General features: G+C 40.0%; 1 protein-coding gene across 1 annotated transcript in view; it reads left to right on the forward strand.

Moving 5' to 3' along the window:
- DNAH6 (dynein axonemal heavy chain 6) overlaps positions 1-22,968 on the forward strand; it is a 241,924-nt gene that overhangs the window by 127,682 nt on the left and 91,274 nt on the right. Inside the window, exons 36-45 of the mRNA XM_053890890.1 lie at positions 2,316-2,498; positions 3,303-3,446; positions 7,977-8,198; positions 9,018-9,165; positions 10,977-11,134; positions 12,574-12,705; positions 17,093-17,264; positions 18,377-18,523; positions 19,335-19,408; positions 21,082-21,236. Of these exons, the coding sequence (XP_053746865.1) occupies positions 2,316-2,498; positions 3,303-3,446; positions 7,977-8,198; positions 9,018-9,165; positions 10,977-11,134; positions 12,574-12,705; positions 17,093-17,264; positions 18,377-18,523; positions 19,335-19,408; positions 21,082-21,236 (1,535 nt within the window). The remainder of the gene's footprint in view (positions 1-2,315; positions 2,499-3,302; positions 3,447-7,976; positions 8,199-9,017; positions 9,166-10,976; positions 11,135-12,573; positions 12,706-17,092; positions 17,265-18,376; positions 18,524-19,334; positions 19,409-21,081; positions 21,237-22,968) is intronic.

Consider the following 22,968-nt stretch of genomic DNA (forward strand, 5'->3'; position numbering starts at 1 on the left):
CAACTACTGAAGACATTTTGATTGCTTCCAGGTTTTGGCAATTATGAAGAAAGCTCCTGGACACACCCATGTGCAAGTTTTTATATAGACTTAAGTTTTCAACTCATTTGGGTAAAATACCTAGGAGTGTGATTGCTGGATCATATGGTAAAATTTTATTTAGCTTTGTAAGAAACTGCCAGTTTGTCTTCCAAATTGCTGTACCATTTTGCATCCCCACCAGCGATGAATGAGAATTCTTGCTGCACATCCTCACCAGCAGTTAGTGTTGTTGATGTTTTCGATTTTTGCTATTCTAATAAGTATGTCTCCTCGTTTTAACATGCATTAATGTGCATTTCATGTGATCATGAATGCCTTTTCATATGCTTATTTGCCATCTGTATATCTGCTTTGGTAAGGTGCCTGTTCAAATCCTGCTCATTTTTTATTGGGTTGTTTCCTATTTTTGAGTGTCACGAGTTCTTTGTAATATTTTGGATACAAGTTCTTTGTCAGTTATGTGTTTTGTAAAAATTGTCTCCCAGCTTGGCTTGTCTTTTCATTCTCTTAATAACCTTTCACAGAACACAAGTTTTTAATTTTAAAATTAACTTAGCAAATTTTCTTTCATTGATTGTGCTTTTGGCATTGAATCTGAAAACCATTTCCAACCTAAGGTCACCTAGATTTTCTCATCTGTTATCTTCCAGAAGTTTTTTTAGTTTTGCTTTTCACATTTAGGTCTGTGATCCATTCTGAGTTAATTTTTGTGAAAGGTATAATATCAGTGTCTACGTTCATCTTTTTTTTTTTTTTTTTTGCATATGGATGTCCAGTTTTTCCAGTACCATTTTTGAAAATGAATGAAAATGAAACAGAGGTGCACCTTCTCCAATGGATTGCCTTTGTTTCTTTGTCATAGATCAGTTGACTGTATTTGTATGGGTCTATCTCTGGATTCTCTGTTCGTTTCATTGATCTATGTGTCTATGCTTCTGCCAATACCATGCTGTCTTAATTACTGTAGCTTTATAGTAAGTCTTGAAGTTAGATAGTGTCATTCTTCCAACTTTATTCTTTAACATTGTGCTATTTTGGGTATTTTGCCTCTCTATATAAACTTTATAATCAGTTTGCGCATATACACAAATTAACTTGCTGGTATTTTGATTCAAACTACATTGAACCTATAGATCAAGTTAGGGAGTGCTGACATCTAAATAATACTGGATCTTCCTATCCATACACATTGAATATCTTTCCATCTACTTAGATCATCTCTGGTTTCTTTCATCAGAGTCTTGTAGTTTTCCTTATTTAGCTCTTGTACATAGTTTGTTAGAATTATACCTGAGTATTTCATTTTTTGTGCTAATATAAATGGTGTTATATTTTCTATTTCAAATTCTACTCATTTATTGCTGGTATATAGGAAAGCAATTGACTTTCGTATATTAACCCTGTATCCTGCAACCTTGCTATAACAGCTTGTTAGTTCCAGGAGTTTTTTGTCAATTCTTTGGTATTGTCTACATAGACCAGTCATCTGTGAACAAAGACTTTTTTTTCTTCCTTCTCAATCTGTGTACTCTTTATTCTTTGTATTGTCCTCCTGCATTAGCTAAGACTTATAGTACAATGTTGAATAGGAATGGTGAGAGGGATTGCATTCTTTTCAAATCTTTGGGAATTATTCCCTCTCTTTTCGTAGATATTTAAATTGCTGTTTTTTGCTTCTTGTTTTTTATTGTTCCCAATTATAAGGCTGCTTGAAATCTATGTTGACAATTAACAAATGACTATAAAATAAACACCTGTGTACTCATTACCAGATCAAGATGTAGGATATTGTCCGCTACCCAGAATCTCCCCCATGTCTCTTCCAAATTATAGAAGGTTTTCTTAAAATTTCAATTTGTTTCATATCTTGTTATGTTTATACCCTTTAACCTAAAGTCACAGAATAGGGGTGCCTGGGTAGCTCAGTCAGTTAAGTGTCCGAATCTTGATTTCAGATGGCTCTCATCATGATCTCCTGGTTTGTGAGACTGAGCCCTGCATCAAGCCCCAAGTCAGGCTACCCAGTGACAGCATCGAGCCTGCTTAGGATTCTCTCTCTCCCTCTATCTCTGCCCCTCCCCCACTCACACACTCAATCACAGGCTCATGCTCTCTCTCTCTCTCAAAACAAATAAACTTTTAAAAATAAATAAATAATAAATATTAAAAGACACAGAATATATTACAATACACAGATTTAAACTAACCCATTTCTAAACTTAATTATATATTTCATCTAGTCTTACTGAAACATTTGTTTTTATGATTTTCAGCTAAATGAGGAAACCCAAGAATACATATTGAATCTTTTCCAACGTTATGTTGATGATGGTTTATATTTTGTCAATAAAAAATGCAGCCAAGCAATCCCACAAGTGGACATCAGCAAAGTTACTACACTCTGTTGCTTATTGGAGTCTTTGATATTTGGGAAAGATGGAGTTACTTTGACAATGGTACGAAAGTTTTCCTCAATGCTATATAGCTATGAAAATGAAATTGTTATATAGATGCTTTGCAAATAAACAACACTAAATTTTCTATAAAATGATCATTTGATTTTCAAGTTAATTTTCCAGGCAAGTAATGATTGTGAATAGATTCATAGAATCTCTAAGTTGCAAGGAATGTCAAAAAACCTATAGTTTATTCTTCTACTCAATGTTTAAATTCCTTACAGTCTACAACATACTCTACAATGCATTCCTGGTATATGTGCCTGTCTAGCAGCTGTTTAAATACCTTCATGCAGGGGCGCCTGGGTGGCTCAGTCGGTTGAGCGTCCGACTTCAGCTCAGGTCACGATCTCACGGTTCGTGGGTTCGAGCCCCGCGTCAGGCTCTGGGCTGATGGCTCGGAGCCTGGAACCTGCTTCCGATTCTGTGTCTCCCTCTCTCTCTGCCCCTCCCCCATTCATGCTCTGTCTCTCTCTGTCTCAAAAATAAATAAACATTAAAAATTTAAAAAAAAAATACCTTCATGCAGGTATAAACAAAGTTATAATAGTCAGTTGAAAGACATATTTGAGCTTTTTTCTACATATTCCTTGTCATTTGTGTTTTCATCAGAGTATTTAAATATGCACTACTATAAAGCGTTGCTCTTTGAACTGTTGAGTCAACTATAAGAAACATATACTATGCCCTTTTTTTAAATGCATGAGTCTAACCAAAAGAAAACAATCTTTAGACTTTGCAATTTAAGGATTCTTTTTATGTGAACAAGTAAAATACTAAAATTCTTTCTCTTTATTCTTTCAGGAACAAATAAAACTGAATACAGTACTATGTCAGACTTTTATATTCTGTTATTTATGGTCTTTGGGTGGAAATCTAACTGAAAACTACTGGGATTCCTTTGATACATTTATTAGAACACAATTTGATGATAATCCCGATGCCAGGGTAAGAGCTAAATGCATTTAATTTTAAAATAATAACTGAACCATTACAATTAAATTTCAAGACTAGAATTTTAAAAGACTTAGTTCTACTGCAAATATAAAAATCCTTCACTATAAGGGTTTCTAAAATTATTACCTTTTTATTTTTTTTTTTTTAATTTTTTTTTCAACGTTTTTTATTTATTTTTGGGACAGAGAGAGACAGAGCATGAACGGGGGAGGGTCAGAGAGAGAGGGAGACACAGAATCGGAAACAGGCTCCAGGCTCTGAGCCATCAGCCCAGAGCCCGATGCGGGGCTCGAACTCACGGACCGCGAGATCGTGACCTGGCTGAAGTCGGACGCTTAACCGACTGCGCCACCCAGGCGCCCCTAAAATTATTACCTTTTTAAAACCACAGATAGCATTTATTGTATTAAAATTTTTAATAATTCTCTCCCATATGAAGAAAGTAAGGTATAAAAGTAGGGGCACCTGGGTGGCTCAGTTGTTTAAGCACCTGACTCTTGGTGTCAGCTCAGGTCATGATCTCACAGTTCATGGATTTGAGCCCTGCATCAGGTTCTGTGCTGACAGAGCCTGCTTGGGATTCTCTCTCTCCCTCTCTCTCTGCCCCTCTCCCACTTGTGCTCTCTCTCTCTCTCTCTCTCTCTCTCTCAAAAAAATTATATAAAAACTCCCTACTATAAACAATATATTGAATTCTAGTTAGTACACTTATTCTTCACAGTGTTATGGTTTGACAATTCAGAAATTGCTTTCTGTACATTCTAAGATTGAGCAAATAAATATATTGAGGATAATGCCAACCAGGTTTCTCACTGTTAGAAAAGGGATTTACAAATATGGAAGGGGAAAGATTAGAAGGCACCTGTGTTCTTGCAATTCCAAGAATTCCAACTGTAATTGGAAGTAATGGTTTTCATGGATTTTATATATATATATATGAAAATTAATACATATATTCATACATACATAAATTTCCTAGTCCTGTGTGCTAAGAGGAACTAGAAGCAAGGACACCTCAAGAGCAATTAGCATATGTATGTTAATTTCTAAATACTGCTCTCCATGAAAGGAAACCAAGGCTCCTTAATGAAATAGCTGATTCCAGCCACTGGGACAAAGGATGTACAGAATGAGCCTAGAACATCTTCTTATGTCAGATAGGAAAGAAGTTCTCAGAGAATGATGTCAACACAGGAGCCAGTTCATGAAGGGCTACCACTGGCCAAATCTGGGCAGATTTGAGCATCAAAATAAATAATGGTATGGGATTACAAGTCTTTGCACGAAATAAAAACCTGTGAGTCCATACTCAAAATAAAAATATACATGAATAAATAAATAAGGGGAGAGAAGGAAGAGCTCCATCTCACAAAAGAATACCAAGTAATCTGCATAGGAGAAGTGATGGAGTTAGAACATCATAACTTTGCAACTGTCATAGTAATAATTGATTTAGGCAGGAATCATCAATGGATGCCAAAACTAGTGGGTGACGGTTTGATGAGAAACAATACTTAATAGTTTCAAATTATCTCCTACGAATCATTTGATTAATTGCAAAGACAGAAATAGTATTGTTACAGTAAAAAAAAAAAAAAAACCTTGCAAACATGACCTTAACTAAGAAATCAATTTAACATCAGTATTAGGACAAAACTGTGCCTTCTGGCATAGTGCACTGAGAAGGACACAACCTCAGTTCTGAAGTATTCCTTTCAAACATGCATGACCTAAATGTAATGATGGGAATACATCTGGAATGCCTAAATGGAGGACCATTCTGTAAAATAAACTGGCCTATATTCTCCAAAAATGTCCATCATGGGAGACAAAGAAAGTTGAGGAAATTTTCCAGATGAAGAGACTAAAGAGATATAACTAAATACAATGCATTATCCTGTATTGGATCCTAGACTGGGGAAAATCTAGCTGCAAGTGACATTATTAAAAACACTGGCAGGGGCACCTGGGTGGCTCAGTAGGTTGAGTGTCCAATTCTTGATTTTGGCTTAGGTCATCATCCCAGAGTCATGGGATCAAGCCCTGCATTGGGGTCTGCACCGAGCATGGAACCTGCTTAGGATTCTCTCTGTTTTCTTCTACCCCTCTCTCCGCTGGCATGCTCTCTCTCTCTCTAAAAAAAAAAAAAAAAACACTGGCAATATTTGAGTATGGAATGTAAATTGGATAATAACATATCGCTATTCAATTTCCTGATTTTGATCATTTTACTGTGATTATATAAGACAATATTCTTGTTCTTTAGGAAATACACACTCAGTTATTTAGGATAAGGTGGAATAGTGTATACAATTAACTCTCAAAGAGTAGAAAAATACAATAATAAAGCAAATGAGGCTAAATGTAAACAATATAGATAAAGAATATATGGAGTCCTTTGCACTATTCTTTTAACTATTCTGTAAGTTTTAAATTATATAAAAGTTAAAAGTTATCAAAAGAAAAAAATCCATAAGAATCTGAGCCCTATGGATTAGGACCTTTTAGTAGATATGAAACCCTCCTGGATCCTCAAGATTATTGTATCATAATTGGATAAGATTATTAAGGACAGCTGGGAATTTGGTACAGACAGACCCCTCCGGGTCAAGGGAAATGATCTGGGATCATTGGAGGGCAGTAGGAGAAGGTGCAAAACAAGCATTCAGTATTCATTTCAACAAATGTTTATTGAAAATCTGTTACATGGTAGGCCCCATTCTGTTTCTGGGGCTAACACAAGTGATCAAAGAGACTATGGTTTTAGCACAAGGGTAGACAAATAACACCAGACAGGTAGACCAGTGACTTATCTCAGAGGAGGATGAACCAGTGACTTATCTCAGAGGAGGATGGAGGTGTGGCTGGTATTGATGGGGAAGGGGAAGAAAGAAGCTTTCTGATATTTTCTGGATATGTTCTACATCATGATTCAAGGGTAGTTACATTGATATTTACATATCAAGAACACCTTAAACGGCCTTGTAAAATCAGACAAAATAATACACCTTAAATGTTTTTTAAAAATAGAATAAAATAGAAAATAGAGTAGGGGTGCCTGGATGGCTCAGTCAGTTAAGCATCCAGCTCCTGGTTTCAGCTCAGGTCATGATCTCGAGGTTGCTGAGTTTGAGCACCACAGCCAGCTCCTCACTGACAGTGTGGAGCCTGCTTGGAATGTCCTCTCTCTCTCTCTCTCTTTCTCTCTCTCTCTCTCTCTCTCTCTCCACCCGTCCCCTGCTCACATGCACACACATGCTGTCCCCAAAGTGAATTGCAGATAGTAGGGGTAAAGTTTATACATATTTGTAGACACATATTTGTGAATGTACTAGGTCACCATGTAAAATGGATTTCTTATTAAGAGTTGCTGTCAAATGAGCTTGAAACACAGCTTCTTTGTACAGCTGCCAGAATGAGCGTTCTGAAATGCAATCTAATCATGTCACCCACCTGCTTAGAATCCTTGCCTAAATTCTTGCTCCATGCACTTTGCTTTGAAAAGCGAGGCTTTTCATAACCTGGCCCCTGCCTGTGTTTTCATATTCATCTCTCACTGTACATACTGCTCTTGTATTTCCCAGCATGCATGGCACTTTCCATGCCTTTAGCCTTGTCTTCACCCCCCTTCCCCATCTCATTCCTTCCTTGCCTGTGGGCTCCTGCTTTTCCTTCAAGTCTGAACTATAACATCACCACCGCTTGGAAGCTTTCCTGAATCTCTAGCCACCACCATAACTCCCTGCAAGTAGACATGAGTTGTCCTGCTTTTGTAAGTGTACTAACTCCATTAGAACCCCACTTCTCTGTGATATTAACTGATATGCTTTTGTCCCCCATGTGAATTTCAAGGTCATTGAGGGCAGAGGCTCTCATTCAGCACTCGCCTCCATCTCCCCAAGCACATTAGTCAGCAAGGAGTAAGCCCCTGAATGTTGACTTGAATTGAAAATGCTTTACAATTCTATTTATTTATATATTTATTTAAATATGAAATTTATTGTCAAATTGGTTTCCATACAACACCCAGTGCTCATCCCAACAGGTGCCCTCCTCAATACCCATCACCCACCCCCCTCTCCCTCCCACCCCCCATCAACCCTCAGTTTGTTCTCAGTTTTTAAGAGTCTTTTATGGTTTGGCTCCTTCCCTCTCTAACTTTTTTTTTCCTTCCCCTCCCCCATGGTCTTCTGTTAAGTTTCTCAGGATCCACATAAGAGTGAAAATATATGGTGTCTATCCTTCTCTGTATGACTTATTTCACTTAGCATAACACTCTCTAGTTCCATACAATTCTAATCTAAGGTTTTAGTATAATCAATCTATCAGATTTTTTTTATGCATTGTGTCGCATGGTTGTGTTTAAAGTATTGGACTCTGATACCTAAACAACTACTTCTCTACAAAGGGGGAAAAAAAAACAAATAGATTCATATTCCATGACTGCCTTTGTTTATGTGTGAATTTTTCTATTGCTGTGTATCAATCCTATTGAAAGTGGTACTTAATTTTATGCTCTAGCTTCCCAGTTCTGGTGATCTGTGGAGCATTCATATGGACTTCGACACCAAACGACTGGATCCCTGGGAACGAATCATACCCACCTTTAAGTACAGCCGAGATGTTCCTTTTTTTGAAATGCTAGTCCCCACAACTGACACGGTGCGCTTTGGATATCTAATGGAAAAACTACTGGCAGTCAGGCATTCGGTGCTGTTTACTGGAATAACTGGAGTTGGCAAGGTAGGAAACCTACCTGAAACAAGGTCTGTCCAAAAATGAGGGTGTGGTGGACTTAGAATTGTAAGCCCCAGAAATAACATATTATTTTTCAGAGGAAATTCTTTTGAATTTTGATCATTTTTCAGGAAGAATGTAACTATGCTGAATCTGTATCTATCTTGGGAATTACTCCAAGGTCTGCCAGTTTCTGAATAAATCCTTGGTGTAGATAACACATAAACCAGAAGACCCTAAGGACCAATATTGTGGGTTTGGGGGATTTTATGTTATATCCCTTGGAATTTCTGGGGCTGTCACTACAAAGATTAGGGTGGGAATTGGTGAGAACAGTTTGCATCCTGAGCAGACTATTGATAAAGGTGAGTCTGTCCCCTCCTGCCCATTGGCTTCTACCTGGCACAACAATGGGATTTGGAAAAAGTGGACTCTAGCGGGAAATGTTGATGGTTTGGTCTTTTGGGTTTCTGGGGTGGGTCCACATAAACAGAAATTCACTGGCGAACTTCTAAATTATTTCTAGAAGAAATTTGGGTTCTTCTGTGACTTGTGCTATCAAATTGAGACTTGGATAGGAGCCAAGGTGGATTCTGGTATAAAACTAAAATTAAAACTTTTGCTAAGATTGCTGATTAAAATATTTCTTTGGCTCTGATAAATATAATTAAATGGAATCTCCAAGAAGAAGAAAGACATTTTGATCTGGCTTTGACCTATCTCCTTTTATCCTGTTTCTTACTCATTGTACTGGATTGTTACTGATGTAGACAATTGAAAGGTATATTGAATGTTAGATCGGTTAACGTATTTTTAAATTTAAAGTCTGTCATTGCAAAAGGATTGTTGAATCGAATTCAAGAATCAGCTGCCTATGTTCCTGTTTATCTAAACTTTTCTGCTCAAACTTCATCTGCAAGAACACAAGAGATCATTGAGTCAAAACTGGAAAGGAAAAGAAAAAACATACTAGGTAAGTGTTAGCCAGTTTTATTTGTCTTACACAAATTATTTATTAAACTAATCACAAAAACAAAATGGGTAATAAAATTACAAATGCATATTTTCTTTGTTTAATGTATTTATAAAGGTGATTCTATTAACGACATTCTTTCCTGTGCCATATATCCATGTATCTTACTGTTTAGTGAGTAAGGAGTTTATTTCTATCATCACCTTCAACTCAGAACACCTTTGGTCTGTGGCTCTCCCTCTCCATGCATGCTCTACTGTCAAACCTGCATGGATTTCCCTTTATTTAAAACAAACCAACAAACAACTACTTTGTATCTCGTGCATTGAGTTACCTGAACTGAGCAAGGAATTGGCATGAAACTGTCTACGTTTCTTCTTTAGCCAGTGCTTTCAGCCAGGCTTTGTGGGATCTCCCTCACGATCCCATATTAACTGCTTAGATAAATAGTATACCTCTCTGGTCAGTTGCAGCTATTTTGAATCAGGTCTCATGTAAAGCTCTGATCCCAAACCCAATTTTAAGCTGTTCCTCTCCTCTGTTGTAGACCTGGTTTGTGGCTCATGGTGCTGGAGGTAGAGAGGGGTATGGGATGCCCCTTTGCCCTTTCTGGCCCTCTCTGTAGGAGGCTCTGGTGTGTTGGGATGGGAGGAGGAGAGGAAAGGACAAGTGTTCTCCCTAACTGGCATTTAGATGAGCCTCTGTGTGGATCGTCCCTACCTCTCTTGCTGGTGCTGAATGACTGTCAAAGCTGTCTGTGTGGCAGGCTTCTAGGAGCAGGCTCTGCGAGGGACTCCCCAACAAGATGTGTACAGGTCAGGGATTGGCCTCCCAATTGGAAAGTCCCCTGATGTTGGCAATCAAGGTCTTAGCCCCCACTCAGTCCCACCCTCCAGCCGTATATCTGCAGTCCTTGGTGCTGGGTCCACTTGGCTGGCCCACAGCCCTCCTGGGTGGAGTACTAGCCAACCCCAGCTGCCTTCCACGTTGTCTGTTATCTAATGGGCCCTGCTGTGCCAAGCTGTGGGGATACCAGCTGCTTTACTGCCTCCTCTCTATTTTCCTTTTTCGTACTCTGGTAGGCACAGGGCAACGAATACTAATCTCTGTAGTGGGAGACCATATTTTTGTGAATGATTCTCTTGGAGCCCCTTCCCACTCCTGTCCTGCTTCTTGACTTCAGGGATCTGGAGGATGGAGTGGGGCACTGAGTTTGCCACGACTCCTTCATTATTGGCAAGTGCTGGATGCCAGAGTGGGTGGAGTCACCTCCTCTGCTTAAGTTGTTCTCTTTTCTCAGTCATTACTCCTTTTTTTTTTTCCTACCAGTATGTATATCGATTTTCTTTAAGTTAAATATGGCATTCTGAAACTCCACTGTACTGGATTTCCCTTTGATGAGACCATGATGCTTTCCAGCCCCGTTTTCCCTGCAAAGGGTGGTGCAATTAGGTCAGGGAACTTGGGAGCGCTTCTGTTTCCTGCCCTGAAAAGAAAATGACCTTCCTCACCCCATGCCAGGCCACACAGTTGGTGAGGGAAGTGGCAGTGCCTTGTATTGAGAAAGATCCAGTCCTGACTGGAAAGCTGACATCATCCTGCACCTCTGGGAGTGAGGGCAAGGACCCACCTGACAGTGTGGGTGTCCCGGCCCTGTCCACCTCTCCCTGCTGGGGCCCTCCTCACGTAGACAAACTGAGCTCATTATGACCTACAGGGTGTTCATTGAGTCCAAAGCCTTACCTAAGCTTTGTCTTACATTTTCCAATGGCAAATCTTAATTCTTAAATTAAATTCATTTTATTCCCCAGGAGCACCAGGAAACAAACAAGTTGTGATTTTTGTTGATGATTTAAACATGCCCAGACTGGACCGCTATGGCTCTCAGCCTCCAATTGAATTACTTCGGCAGTATCAAGATTTTGGTGGATTTTATGACAGAAACAAACTCTTTTGGAAAGACATACAGGTTGCTTTAGGTTTTAAATTACTTTCTGTGTTTAAAACTTGTTTGCCAGGGCTGCCATACAAAATACCGCAGACTGGGTGACTCAAACAACAGAAATTTATTTTCTCACAGTTCTAAAGGCCAGAAGTCTGAGACCAAGATGTCGACAGGGTTGGTTTCTTCTGAGGCTTCTCCCCTTGGCTTGCAGATGGCTATCTTCTCCTGTGTCTTCTCATGATCTTCCCTCTGTGTCGGTCTGTGTCCAAATGTCCTCTTCTTATAAAGACACCAGTCCTACTGGAGTAGAGCCCACCCTAATGACCTCATTTTAACTTAATTACCTCGTTAAAGACCCTATCTCCAAATATAGTCACATTCTGAGATACCAGAGGCTAGGCCTTCAACATATGATTGGCCAGGGGGAATAGGAGGACACAATTCAGCCTCTAACATATAGACTTGGTGTTTTTAATATGTGACTCAAGTTATTTAATCTATATTATATTCTTGCCCCTTTATTCAGGAGATTCATGGACAAGTGAGACAGGCCCACCTCCCCGAGGGCTCAGCTTCAGGGGGTAGTTGGACTTGTATTTATAATGCAGGATGATGAGTGGAGAGAGACTGGAGGTAGGCAGGGCTGGGCACTGGGCTGAGGATGAGAGAGGCCTTCCCAGAAGAGGTGATGTTGGAAAAGGGTTTTGCAGTCCGAGCATGACAAAGCAAGGAAAGGGAGCATTTTGCATCTCAAAGCAGGGAGTGTAGAACACCATGGTGGTGTGGAATGTGGGCACCAAAGTGGCAGGAGATGCAGAGATCAGCCCAGGGGGCCATGCTGCCATGACAAGGAATGTGGATTTATCCTCTAAGAGGTGCTCTGTCTCTAGAGGAAATATTATGGAAAGATTTCCTTGGCTGCAGAGGAGGGGTGGTCTAAGGGGGTCAAGACCAGAGGCAATTACGATATCATGTATTGGCCCATTGAAAATGTTATGACCAAAGGCTCATAACCCTGTTTTTCCCAAAGGAGCCATGGATCAGTATCTTAATTCAGTGTTCCACTGATTTTATCAAACAAAGCTACCACAAATAATAAGAATAAACTATACTTAATATTTGTCAAATGAATATATTTTAACCCAAGATACAATTCGTTAACAATTTTTTAAGATTAAATTTTTACATAGGTGTGTTTATACAGATAGATGTGATAGCTGAGTGACCTTGAACAACTTAACCACCCAGGGTCTTGATCTTTCTCATCTGCAAAATTAGGGTGACAGTAGTGATCTCCCGAGGTTGTTGTGAGGATGAAGCCAGATGATGTGTGGGGAAACATAACGTAATCCTATCATATGGTAGGTCCTCAAAAAAGTGTTGGTTCTGAGGCCTCCCATTGGCATGGGCAGCTCTCATCTCTTTCTTTGCTGGGTGACCCACGTGGATTTCTTCTCACACAGGATGTAACGATCGTCTCAGCATGTGCACCTCCAGGTGGTGGCCGCAACCCTGTGACTCCCCGTTTTATCCGACACTTCAGCATGCTGTGCCTTCCGACGCCCTCAGAGCACAGTCTGAAACAGATTTTTCAGGTAAATATGAATTTAAACCTAGGCAAGAGAGAAAAAGAAAATATATTTGTTCTAAAACTCCCACAGTCAAAATAGGCTGTTGTGTTTCTGGGGAGCCCACCGGTCCCTTTTCCTGAGCAGAAACCAGGTAAACCCAGAGGCAACTGGGAAGTAGCTGGCAGGCATTTGCATCACTGCCTTCTGTGTCTGTGATCTCAGAGACAGTTTTAGGAATGCAGAAAGATTGTCAAAGCACAGCTCCTTCCTTTAAGGAAGGCTGTATCTTTGGCCCTTGCCTCCCAGCAGTCACCAGATCTTGCCCACTACCCACCCACCCCCCGCCTCTGTGCTCCTCTCATAGCTGGCCACCAGGTCCCTGTGCCCACTTGCCCATCAGAGTCCCTGATACCCCAAGGACCTCAAGCATAACACACCTAATCTAGAATTCATCACCTTACTGCCACGACCACCTCCAACAAAAACAACCACCCATATTTCTTCCACCTGTACAAACTTCCCATGGGGCCACTCCTCATCCTTTAAATGGGGGAATATAACCGTGCCTGCCCTGTAAGTGCTCAGCAACATTATTTTGAGTAGGATGATGAGAGAACATGAGACAGCATGCCATCACCAACCAGCAAAAGCTCATAGAGAAGATGGTGAGCTGAGTCTTGGGGGACCAGAATTGACAGGGAGGAACAGATCTTGGGAACAGAAGGCTCACGGGTAAATGCAGTCACAGGGGCAAGAAATGGTAATGTGGGCATACAGGTGGGATAAGACTGGTGACTGGTTTGGAGAAGCTGACTTTGGTGGTAAATCACCTGGAAGCCAAAGAGGGGCAGTGACACTGGCTGTAAGTGAGCCACTGCATTCTCCAGCATTGGCCTCTCCTTCCCATGGGACCCTCTTCGAGGAGAAAAAGGACAGAGCCAACATGTACACAATGATTAGTAGATGGAAAGTGGTTTTCATATTGAAACAGCTTACATCCATGGGAAATTGTTTTTAAAAAATTTGAGGTAGTTTCAGTAAGTTGTTGAGGAGCTAATGCCAAAATGACACATAAGAACCCCCACATTTCAAAAAACTTTGTTTTTTTAAACTTTTGTTTGGTAGAATACTTTCAAATATGAAAGGCTGGAGCTTATCTCCTATGACAAAGTGTAGAACAAAACATGAAGTGGGTAACAGGGACCAACACAGGCATTAGAAGAATTTTTTGAATCCCCCCCTCTTTTGTTGAAACCCTGTGTATACATTTTGAAGTTTGAAATGAGTGACTCCCAAACATACTATCCTGACACACTTTGTGATATGATTAGCAGAGAAGTATGTCCCAGGTACCCTATGCCTGATGATAAAGTACTGAATTTGCTAATTCTTTCATATTTCAATAAATGAGAGCAAATTCAAGGCTATCCCAACAAAAAATGTCATTCTTAATTATCCTACAATGCTTTCTTGGATGGGAAGGAAAATGTGGAATCTGGCCTCCTGGAAATGAAATGATTCCCAACTCTCAGCCTCCTCCCTCTCCCTGTAGGATTGTCACGTCCATGGGAAATGTGTCACTCACAGGGACATCATCTGGCAAGTACATCCCAGCTGAAAACAGGCAGGAACTGTTTCCTTTCATTGTAACGTACAGGCGAATATTTAAAACTTGCACTAACTGGGGGCGAAAATGGAAATGAAATTTCCAGCCCTCTCTCTCCAGCCCTGAGAGATCCCAGGGCTGCTGGGTTGGACTAGATTCAGGTGGGGAAGCCTATACTCCTCACTGTCAGAATAGACAGGATGTTTTACCTGTAGAAGAAAAGAAGTTGTTCTAGATCCATGGATCCCAAGCTCTACGTTCATCACAACCCATCTAAGCAGTGCCCAAGACCTCATACCCCACTTTCCCTGTCCTTGGTCACTGTACGAGGAAAAAGAACTTGAGGGACCACCAAGAACTGAAGAAAAGCAAATCAATAAATTAAAGTAAATCTGTCGTTAGCAACATGAATAACTGATTTATTTCCACTGTATGAAAGAAGCTGATGAGTCTACATAGTACATGTATAGTATATTTATAGGATGCACATAATGTTTTCAACCATCTATTATTTGGAAAACAATTAGTAGTTTCGCTGTACTTTCTTGGATAGTCTGTTGCAAGTTAGCCAAACAGCACACATATGCAGGGAGCAAACCACTAAGGATGGCTTTGCTGTGATTTGGATTATGTGTGTTTATGAGTGACTGACTCATCCTTGAGCCACATTCATACACATCTTCGTGTTTACTTACTGGAAATTTATACACAAAAAATGTGCATCACTATATATCCTAAAGGTCAACTAAACAGCACACAACAAATTAGATTGATGATGTAGATGTCATTTCTAATTAGAAAGATGTAACAGCAGTAATCAAAAATGATGAACAGGGTGCCTGAGTGGCTCAGTCGGTTGAGCATTCGACTCTTGATTTCATCTCAGGTTGTGATCTCACCGTGGTGAGATAGAGCCCTGCATGGGCTGGGCTCTATACTGAGTGTGGGGCCTGCTTGGCATTCTCTCTCCCTCCCTTTCTCTCCCCCTCCCCCACTCATGCTCATGCTCGCTCTCTCTCCCTCTCTCAAAATAAATAAATAAACTTAAAAAGAAAAAGATCAACTCCGTGAAGTACTAACAATGTCCTCAGGCCAAAACGTCCTTCCCCCAAACTGTGGGAATTCTGGCTCAGTCTTGTGTGCGTATTCTTAGTAGAAGCTTTTCAAAGTTGCTAGACATGCCATGTAAGGCAGACCATTAAATAGAATACCACGCCCTGGTCCTCAGTAAACTCTATAACGACGTGCTAATTGTAATTTATGAATATCAGTTTAGTAGTTCTTAATTTCATTCATTGAACAAATATTTGTTGAGCAGCTCCCATGTGCCAGACATTGGTGTTACATTTTAAACAAATCAGATGCCATCCTTGTGCTCACGGAGCTTCCACGATGGAGCCAGATAATAAACAGATGAATGAACTAATATATATTATAGTAATACTATCTATAACTATATAATTTGTGTGATGGAGAATAAACAGACTACAATTTTAATTTTTTAATATATAATTTATATACAATATGTGTAGTAAAATTTTTATTTTATATATGTTGGGATGGTCCTACTCAAAATGTGGGCCATATGGAGCATGTTAAACCCATGTTGGGGTCCCAGAAGGATGGTACCTCAAAAGATAGCCCTCATAAGCTGCTAAAACTAATGTTTAACAAGGAAGCTCATTGAAACAAATACTTGGGTTTATTTTAAAATATGTCTTATATGAGCCAAAAGTCTAAAGTCACAAGGACTGACTTACAAGCATTGGTGTGCGTTCTGGTGGCTTCTCCCATGAGTAACTCCAAGGTTAATAGTGATGGGAACTTATCTATTTAAAAATCTATGATTGTCCCAAGCACCTGGGGGCAGCAGGCTAGCTAGTAAATAAGAACTTTGAGATTGTGGCAACATATGAGAAGATCAGAGAGCCATAAGAGACACTGACAGGAGGAGTCAGGGAGGGCCTCTCTAAAGAGATGACAAGTAACCGAAAACACAAGAATCAAAAAGTCCCTGCCAGCAGAGAGCCATGTGGCAGCAGATGGTGGAAGGGGGACAGATGCGTGGAGACCCTGAGAGAGAAGAGAGCCTGGGTGGTTAGGCCAATGTGGCTGGGTCACGCTGAGCAATGGGGAAGAGGGTACAGTGAGCCTGGACTGACAGGGGAGGCAGTGCCTGAAGGAAGACAGGAGCGGAAATGGAGAGGCCAGTGAGAGAAGAAAAGGGTGAAAGAAGCCCCCATGAAAGAGTCAGGGCTGGAATGAGCTCATGTCAGGGAAGCAGACATTCAAGAAATGTATTCAAGCTTGACTGGGGGGGGGACAGAGAATGGGAAGTGTCAAAGGAGACTTCTGTGTTCCTGGTCTAATCACAGGGTGGGGCCATATGCTGGGGACGCTAAAGGGGGGAAGAGGTGCTGTTATGAGTAAGTTGTACTTTAAACATACATGAGGACGAAGTCTATGGAACTCTTAGTAATTCACCCATAAAAATCAGAGAGAGGATTTTTTCCAGATGAGTTTGGGCATTCCACAATGACCCTCTGGACACACAGTAAGCAGAAGTCTAAATTACATGGAGAGTAAGTTTGGTCCGTTCTCTGGTCAGATACAAATGTGGCTCAGGGATCACCAATCTCAGAAGACGGGAGTGCGCCCACTCTAGGGGACATACTCTGAAGTGAATGGAAGAGTTTTATCACCCATATGTCCTTGCATTGGAATCCAACTTTCTAGTTATTATTAGGAAAAGCATCATCATAAAAAAAAAATTCTAACCCTCTCACATTATGTTTCTTGTTCTAGGCCATCTTAAATGGCTTCCTCAGTGACTTCCCACCAGCTGTAAAGCAAACCACATCAAACATTGTAGAGGCTGCAGTTGAGATTTATAACAGAATGAGTGTTGATCTTCTGCCAACACCAGCCAAGTCCCATTACATCTTTAACTTGAGGGATTTATCCAAATGTGTACAAGGTAATGTATGGAACCCTCATTCTCTGACCTGCACCCTCCCTTCATTTCCATTCACCCCAGTCTCTCAGTAGAATTGTATGTACATGAGTGTCTGTGCCACACCCAGAAATCTCATTACATGTTCCCTATTCAGGTCCCCACCAAACCCCACCCCAGACTGACTACTTCACGGCTTCCCTCAGACCACCAGCATCCCTTTCCATTTCTTGCTCCCAGCTGATGACCTGTCTTCTTATTTCACTGAAAACAATAGAAGAAATCAAACCAGACTGCCCCATCTTCCAACTCTCCTAGACAACCTGCATCTGCCTTCCCTCCTACTGCAATGGCTGACGTGTCCCTACTCGGACCACGTGCCAGTACTCTCTCTGACACTGGATCCCATCCTCTCCAGGCTACTCAGGGATTCTGTTCTTTTGTTGTATGACTCATCCTGTCTGCTCTCTACACCTGTGCGTGTAGTAAATGTGCTCCCTGACCCTCTCGGCACTGTGTTGTGGGAAGTGAAGGGTCCCCCATAGAGTGAACACTTGGAGGATTGCTATACATCACTGCTTTTGTTGTAACTTGGTATTATTACAACTATGTTTACAATTACAATTTATATTAATACTCGGAGTACTCAGAGTAATTTGAGTAGAAGCCAGAAGGACCAAGGGCATTTGGTGAGGACTGAACATTGGGAGAGAATGAGAGAGGGAATTGGTGTTCTGAAAAACAGTGTAAAGGTCAGGGGTCGGGGCAGTGGGGCAGGGGCGGCCTGGATGAATATATATGTATATTAAAGAGCTGTGACAGTTCTCACTTAACATGTTGCAACCCAACGTAATAATGAGATGAACGTTGCCTATACTGTGAAGTCTGACCACTTCACGTGTTCAGTTAAAGAAACATCACAAAACAAGAAAAAGGGGTTTGCCAGATAATGTGTCCAATTTTGCTTTCAAAAAGTGAAATCACCATTACTCTATGTGTGTATACCCATTGGGGAAGCACCCATTTCTGGTGGTGTGGGGATAAAGTTGGACTTAAGGATTTTCTAGTTAATTAACCTGTTACTAGATATTCCACAAATGTAGAATTTTCCCTTTTCCCTTCTCTTAAACAAACAGGTATCCTCCAATGTGATCCAGGAACAGTAAGAGAAGAAATACAGATATTTAGACTCTTTTGCCATGAATGCCAAAGAGTCTTCCATGACCGTTTGATTAATAATGAAGATAAGCACTATTTCCATGCTATTTTGACAGAAATGGCCAGTAAATATCACTCGTTATGTAGCTGTTCTTTTTCTTTCTTTTGGTGGGGTGGTGTGGGGGGGGACTGGAAAAGCCATTTGATTTCCATAAAGAAAAATTAAAATGAGCTTAGATAAGGTAAAGGAAAATGGGTTTCAGTCATTCATGTGTAAAAACATTTTTCTCTTCAATGATTCAAATATGTAGAAGTATATGAAATATTATAAAAATCGTTTTGTTGAAACTCAAGAAGAGTTAATATTTTAAATTCAGAAAGGGAATTCTAAGTAGAAAAGGGAAAGTTAGGAGAACCAGCATTTTGTCTGGTAAGAAGCTAGGATATTTCTAAAGTACCTCTTATTTATTAAATACATATTTAAAATTTTTTTTAATGTTTATTCATATTTTGAGATACAGAGTGTGAGTGGGGGAGGGACAGAGAGAGAGAGGGAGACAGAATCCAAAGAAGGCTCCAGGCTCTGAACTGACAGCACAGAGCCCAACGCAGGGCTCGAACTCACAGACCGTGAGATCATTACCTGAGCTGAAGTCGGACACTTAACTGACTGAGCCACCAAGGCGCCCTATTAAATACATATTTAATATCTATTATTTAATAAAATGTCTATTAACATTAAATATTCTTAATCTTAAATTCAGGAGATTATCAACCAAACTAAAATGTTATGGTGTTAACATGGCTTTCTCTCAGTTTCATTCGTACTAGTTAAGCCTTCTAAGTAAAGTAACAGCTGATATTATTCTGTATATCTTATTGAAGTATTGCATTCAAGCTTATCATATATTAAAAATTGATTTGTTTTTTGAATAGACAAACATTTTGGAATTGCAATTGGCCTGGAATATTTTTTGACAAAACCCATCATCTTTGGAGACTTTATTAAGGCAAGTATGTTGACTTGACTACATTTGAAGATTATAAAGTATTTACTATTTTACAGTTCAGTTTCATATTCAGCAAGAACTTTGCTACATCTGTGAAGATTAAAGATCAGGACCAAGGGTCAGCAAACTATGGCCCATAGGTCAAATCTATATTCCGCTGCCCATTTTTGTAAATAAAATTCTATAGGAACACAGCCACGTCCATTTGTGCACTATATTTTTATGTGGTGGCTTTTGCATCACAAGACAGAGTGCAGTAGTAGCAACAAAGGCTATAATGACCTTCAAAACCTAAAATATTTATTATCTGGCCCTTTAGAGAAACAGATTGTTGACTCCTGATCTAGTCACATTTGTTTTGGCAATAGTTTGAATCAGAGCCCCATCAGGTTTTCAATTTGGAAGGAAGAAGAGAGAATTAGTTTCTTAACTCAGGACTGGAATCCCCCTTACTGTATTCTGTATAGCTGTTCAGCCTGTGCCTAAATGCTTCCAGCACTAGAAGCTAATTAGGTTACCAGTGCTGCCTTCTTCATTTCAGGGTAGCTCTCATTAATTGCAAAATTTTTCTTCCTCCTCAGTTTGTACCCCAATAACATGTACACACCAACCCTCTAGAACCACCTCCAATAAGCCTTCCATCTAACCATCCTACCTGTGTTCATTGATAACCATCTTGTATTTCCAAGTTGACTCTTGTTGGGTGCAACATTCCTAGTGTCTTCAAGAGGGCAGGGGCCATGTCTGTCTTGTTCACTCTAAATCTCCAGCTTCCTGCATAGAGCTAGGTATACAGCAGGCTTTCAAACAAATGAACAACTTGTCTTTCTATTACAAGTATGCAATTACCTCATCACCCTGTAACCCCTGACAAATAAAAAAGATAATTTGTGTGAAACAGATCTATTTAAATGTATTTAAAAACAAAGTCCAAAGTTTGTTTCCAGGTGGTCATTCTATTTCCTATGTGTTCCTACTGATCTAATTATCAAATAGGGGAATAAAGCAATAGGAAAAGAGCAGTTGGACCCTTCTTGCATTACCTATAAGTATTTTAATCAATGGCTCCAAATAAAAATGCCCCCAGGGCAGTTGCTACAGCAAAGAAAAGACATCATCAACAGGTCCAAACAGGACCTCACACAGGAACTCAGTTCCTTATAGTTTACACCAAATTTCATTCCCAATAGTTTAATTAATGAGATGACCACTGGTAAAAACTACATGTAGTTCTGGCATGATTTTTTATAACCCTAACAGTCTGGCATGCATAATTTTCAGCCCATTTAGCTTTTCTGATATCAACAGGCTGAGAGCAAAAATATGAAACCACAATAAGGTACAGTGAGAAAGTATGAAAACCTATTTCTGAGCTCCTGTGTGGATTTTATAGCAAAGATTGCTAAAATTCCAATGTGCCATTTGAAGTTAAATGAAATGGATTTTCAGTTATCCATGAAAATCTGAGTTTCTTAGTCCCATTTCCTTGGTTTTGAAGCCTTGCTAATATGTACATTATATAATACAATATATAACACATATTCATATATATGCATGCAGATGATTAAATAGCAACATGGGTGAAAGAATATTACCTCCTAAGATTATGAATGTGTGTATTTCTGTATCATAATTGATCTAACTTGGTCCCTCTCCCATAAATCATCTTATAGTTTGGAGCAGATAAGACTGATAGGATTTACAATGACATGCCTGATATGGAGAAAATCGCGAATGTTCTACAGGACTATCTTGACGATTATAACCTTATAAATCCCAAAGAAGTAAAGTTGGTGTTCTTCCAGGATGCTATAGAACATGTTTCAAGGTATAGTACTATAGGGTGTCCAATAATACACTGTATTAAAAGGTAAGAATTAGGGTGTCTTGGTGGCTCAGTGGGTTGAATGTCCAACTCTTGATTTCAGCTCAGGTCATGGTCTCCCAGTTCATGAGTTCAAGCCCCACATGGGGCTCTACACAGACAGTGTGGAGCCTGCTGGGGATTCTCTCTCTCCCTTTCTCTCTCTGCCCCTCCCCCACTTGTGCATGTGCACTCTCCCTCTCTCTCTCAAAATAAATAAACTTTTAAAAATCTTTAAGAAAAAGTTAAGAAATGGGGTGCCTGGGTGGCTCAATCGGTTGGGTGTACAACTTCAGTTCAGGTCATGATCTCAGGGTTCATGAGTTCAAACCCTGCATCGGGCTCTGTGCTGACAGCTTGGAGCCTGGAGCCTACTTTGGATTCTGTGTCTCCCTATGCCTCTCCCCCGCTAACGTTCTGTCTCTGTCTCTCAAAAATGAATAAATGTTAAAAAAAATTTTTTTTGAAAGGTAAGAATTAAGTTGTACAAAAGACTTTAAATAGATTTTCAGATGGACAAAGGCCTATTGGCAAATCTTGCTATAATGTAAAAGTTATTTTTTATAGATTTTAAATATAAACCGCATGAATTGGAACCCAGGGATTATTTTGATTAAATATTAATAGATTGTTTTTATTTGTTTTAAATGCCCTGTCTCATTATAAAAAAAAAAAAAAAGGATGTAAGGTAGTTTACAGAGATACATGTACAGTATAAAAAGGCTGATTATGTGTATGCCTAAAGAAATAAGGGGTTCAAGATTATAATGAAATGAGTGGAATCCAAGTATTGTAGACTCCATCTGCTTATAAGCCTGACTTTTACCCATTGCAAGTATCCTTTAAGGGATGCCCATGACAAATAGGTATCCAGCCTGAATATCTGCAGTCCTTGGGGAATACACCCCTTTTTTAAAATTTTAATTCCAGTATAATTAACATACAGTGTTGTATTAGTTTCAGGTGTACAATATAGTGACTCAATAATTCTGTGCGTTACTCAGTGCTCATCACATTACGTGAATCCCCTTCGCCTATTTCTCCCACTCCCTGGACCCCCCTCTGCTAACCATCAGTTTGTCCTCTATATTTAAGAGTCTGTTTTTTGGTTTGTCTCTTGTTTTTCTTTGTTCATTTGTTTTGTTTCTTAAATTCCACATATGAGGGAAATCCTATGATACACCACTTTTTTAGGTGTTTTTGTATACTGTTGACAATTCTAAGTATTAAAATGACACTTGAAGGATGATACACAATTTGCTGCCTGTGACATCTGCTGTCAGTTCCATCCTGTGGAGCAGTAATAATAATGGCACTCGGTGTGAGTATGAAACAATGATATGGAGTATTGCGTTTCATCGTGATAACAGCTCTCTGCGGCCCAGTATCATACTCTCTCTACAGATAAGGCTCCGAGAATGTTCCGGTGGTCTGTTGCTGTATGATAAGCCACCGTGACCCTTGGTAGCTTCATTATTTCCTGATCTCAGGTTCCCAGGGGTTCTGTCTTGGGTGTCTCAATGCAGTCAAAGTCACACAGCATCTGGAGCACATGGCGCACCTCTGCCTGTGTGTGCACGGATTGTGTCTCTCTAGCACAGCAGCATCAGAGTGTCTGGGCTTCTCCCATGGCTCAGGGCTCCGAAGTCCGGTGCCCTGAGAGTGACAACAGAAGCCAAATGCCCTCTCACAACAG

Source organism: Panthera pardus, unplaced genomic scaffold (assembly GCF_024362965.1).
Source record: "Panthera pardus isolate Hobbes unplaced genomic scaffold, ASM2436296v1 HiC_scaffold_26, whole genome shotgun sequence".
In the NCBI taxonomy this organism is placed as follows: domain Eukaryota; kingdom Metazoa; phylum Chordata; class Mammalia; order Carnivora; family Felidae; genus Panthera; species Panthera pardus.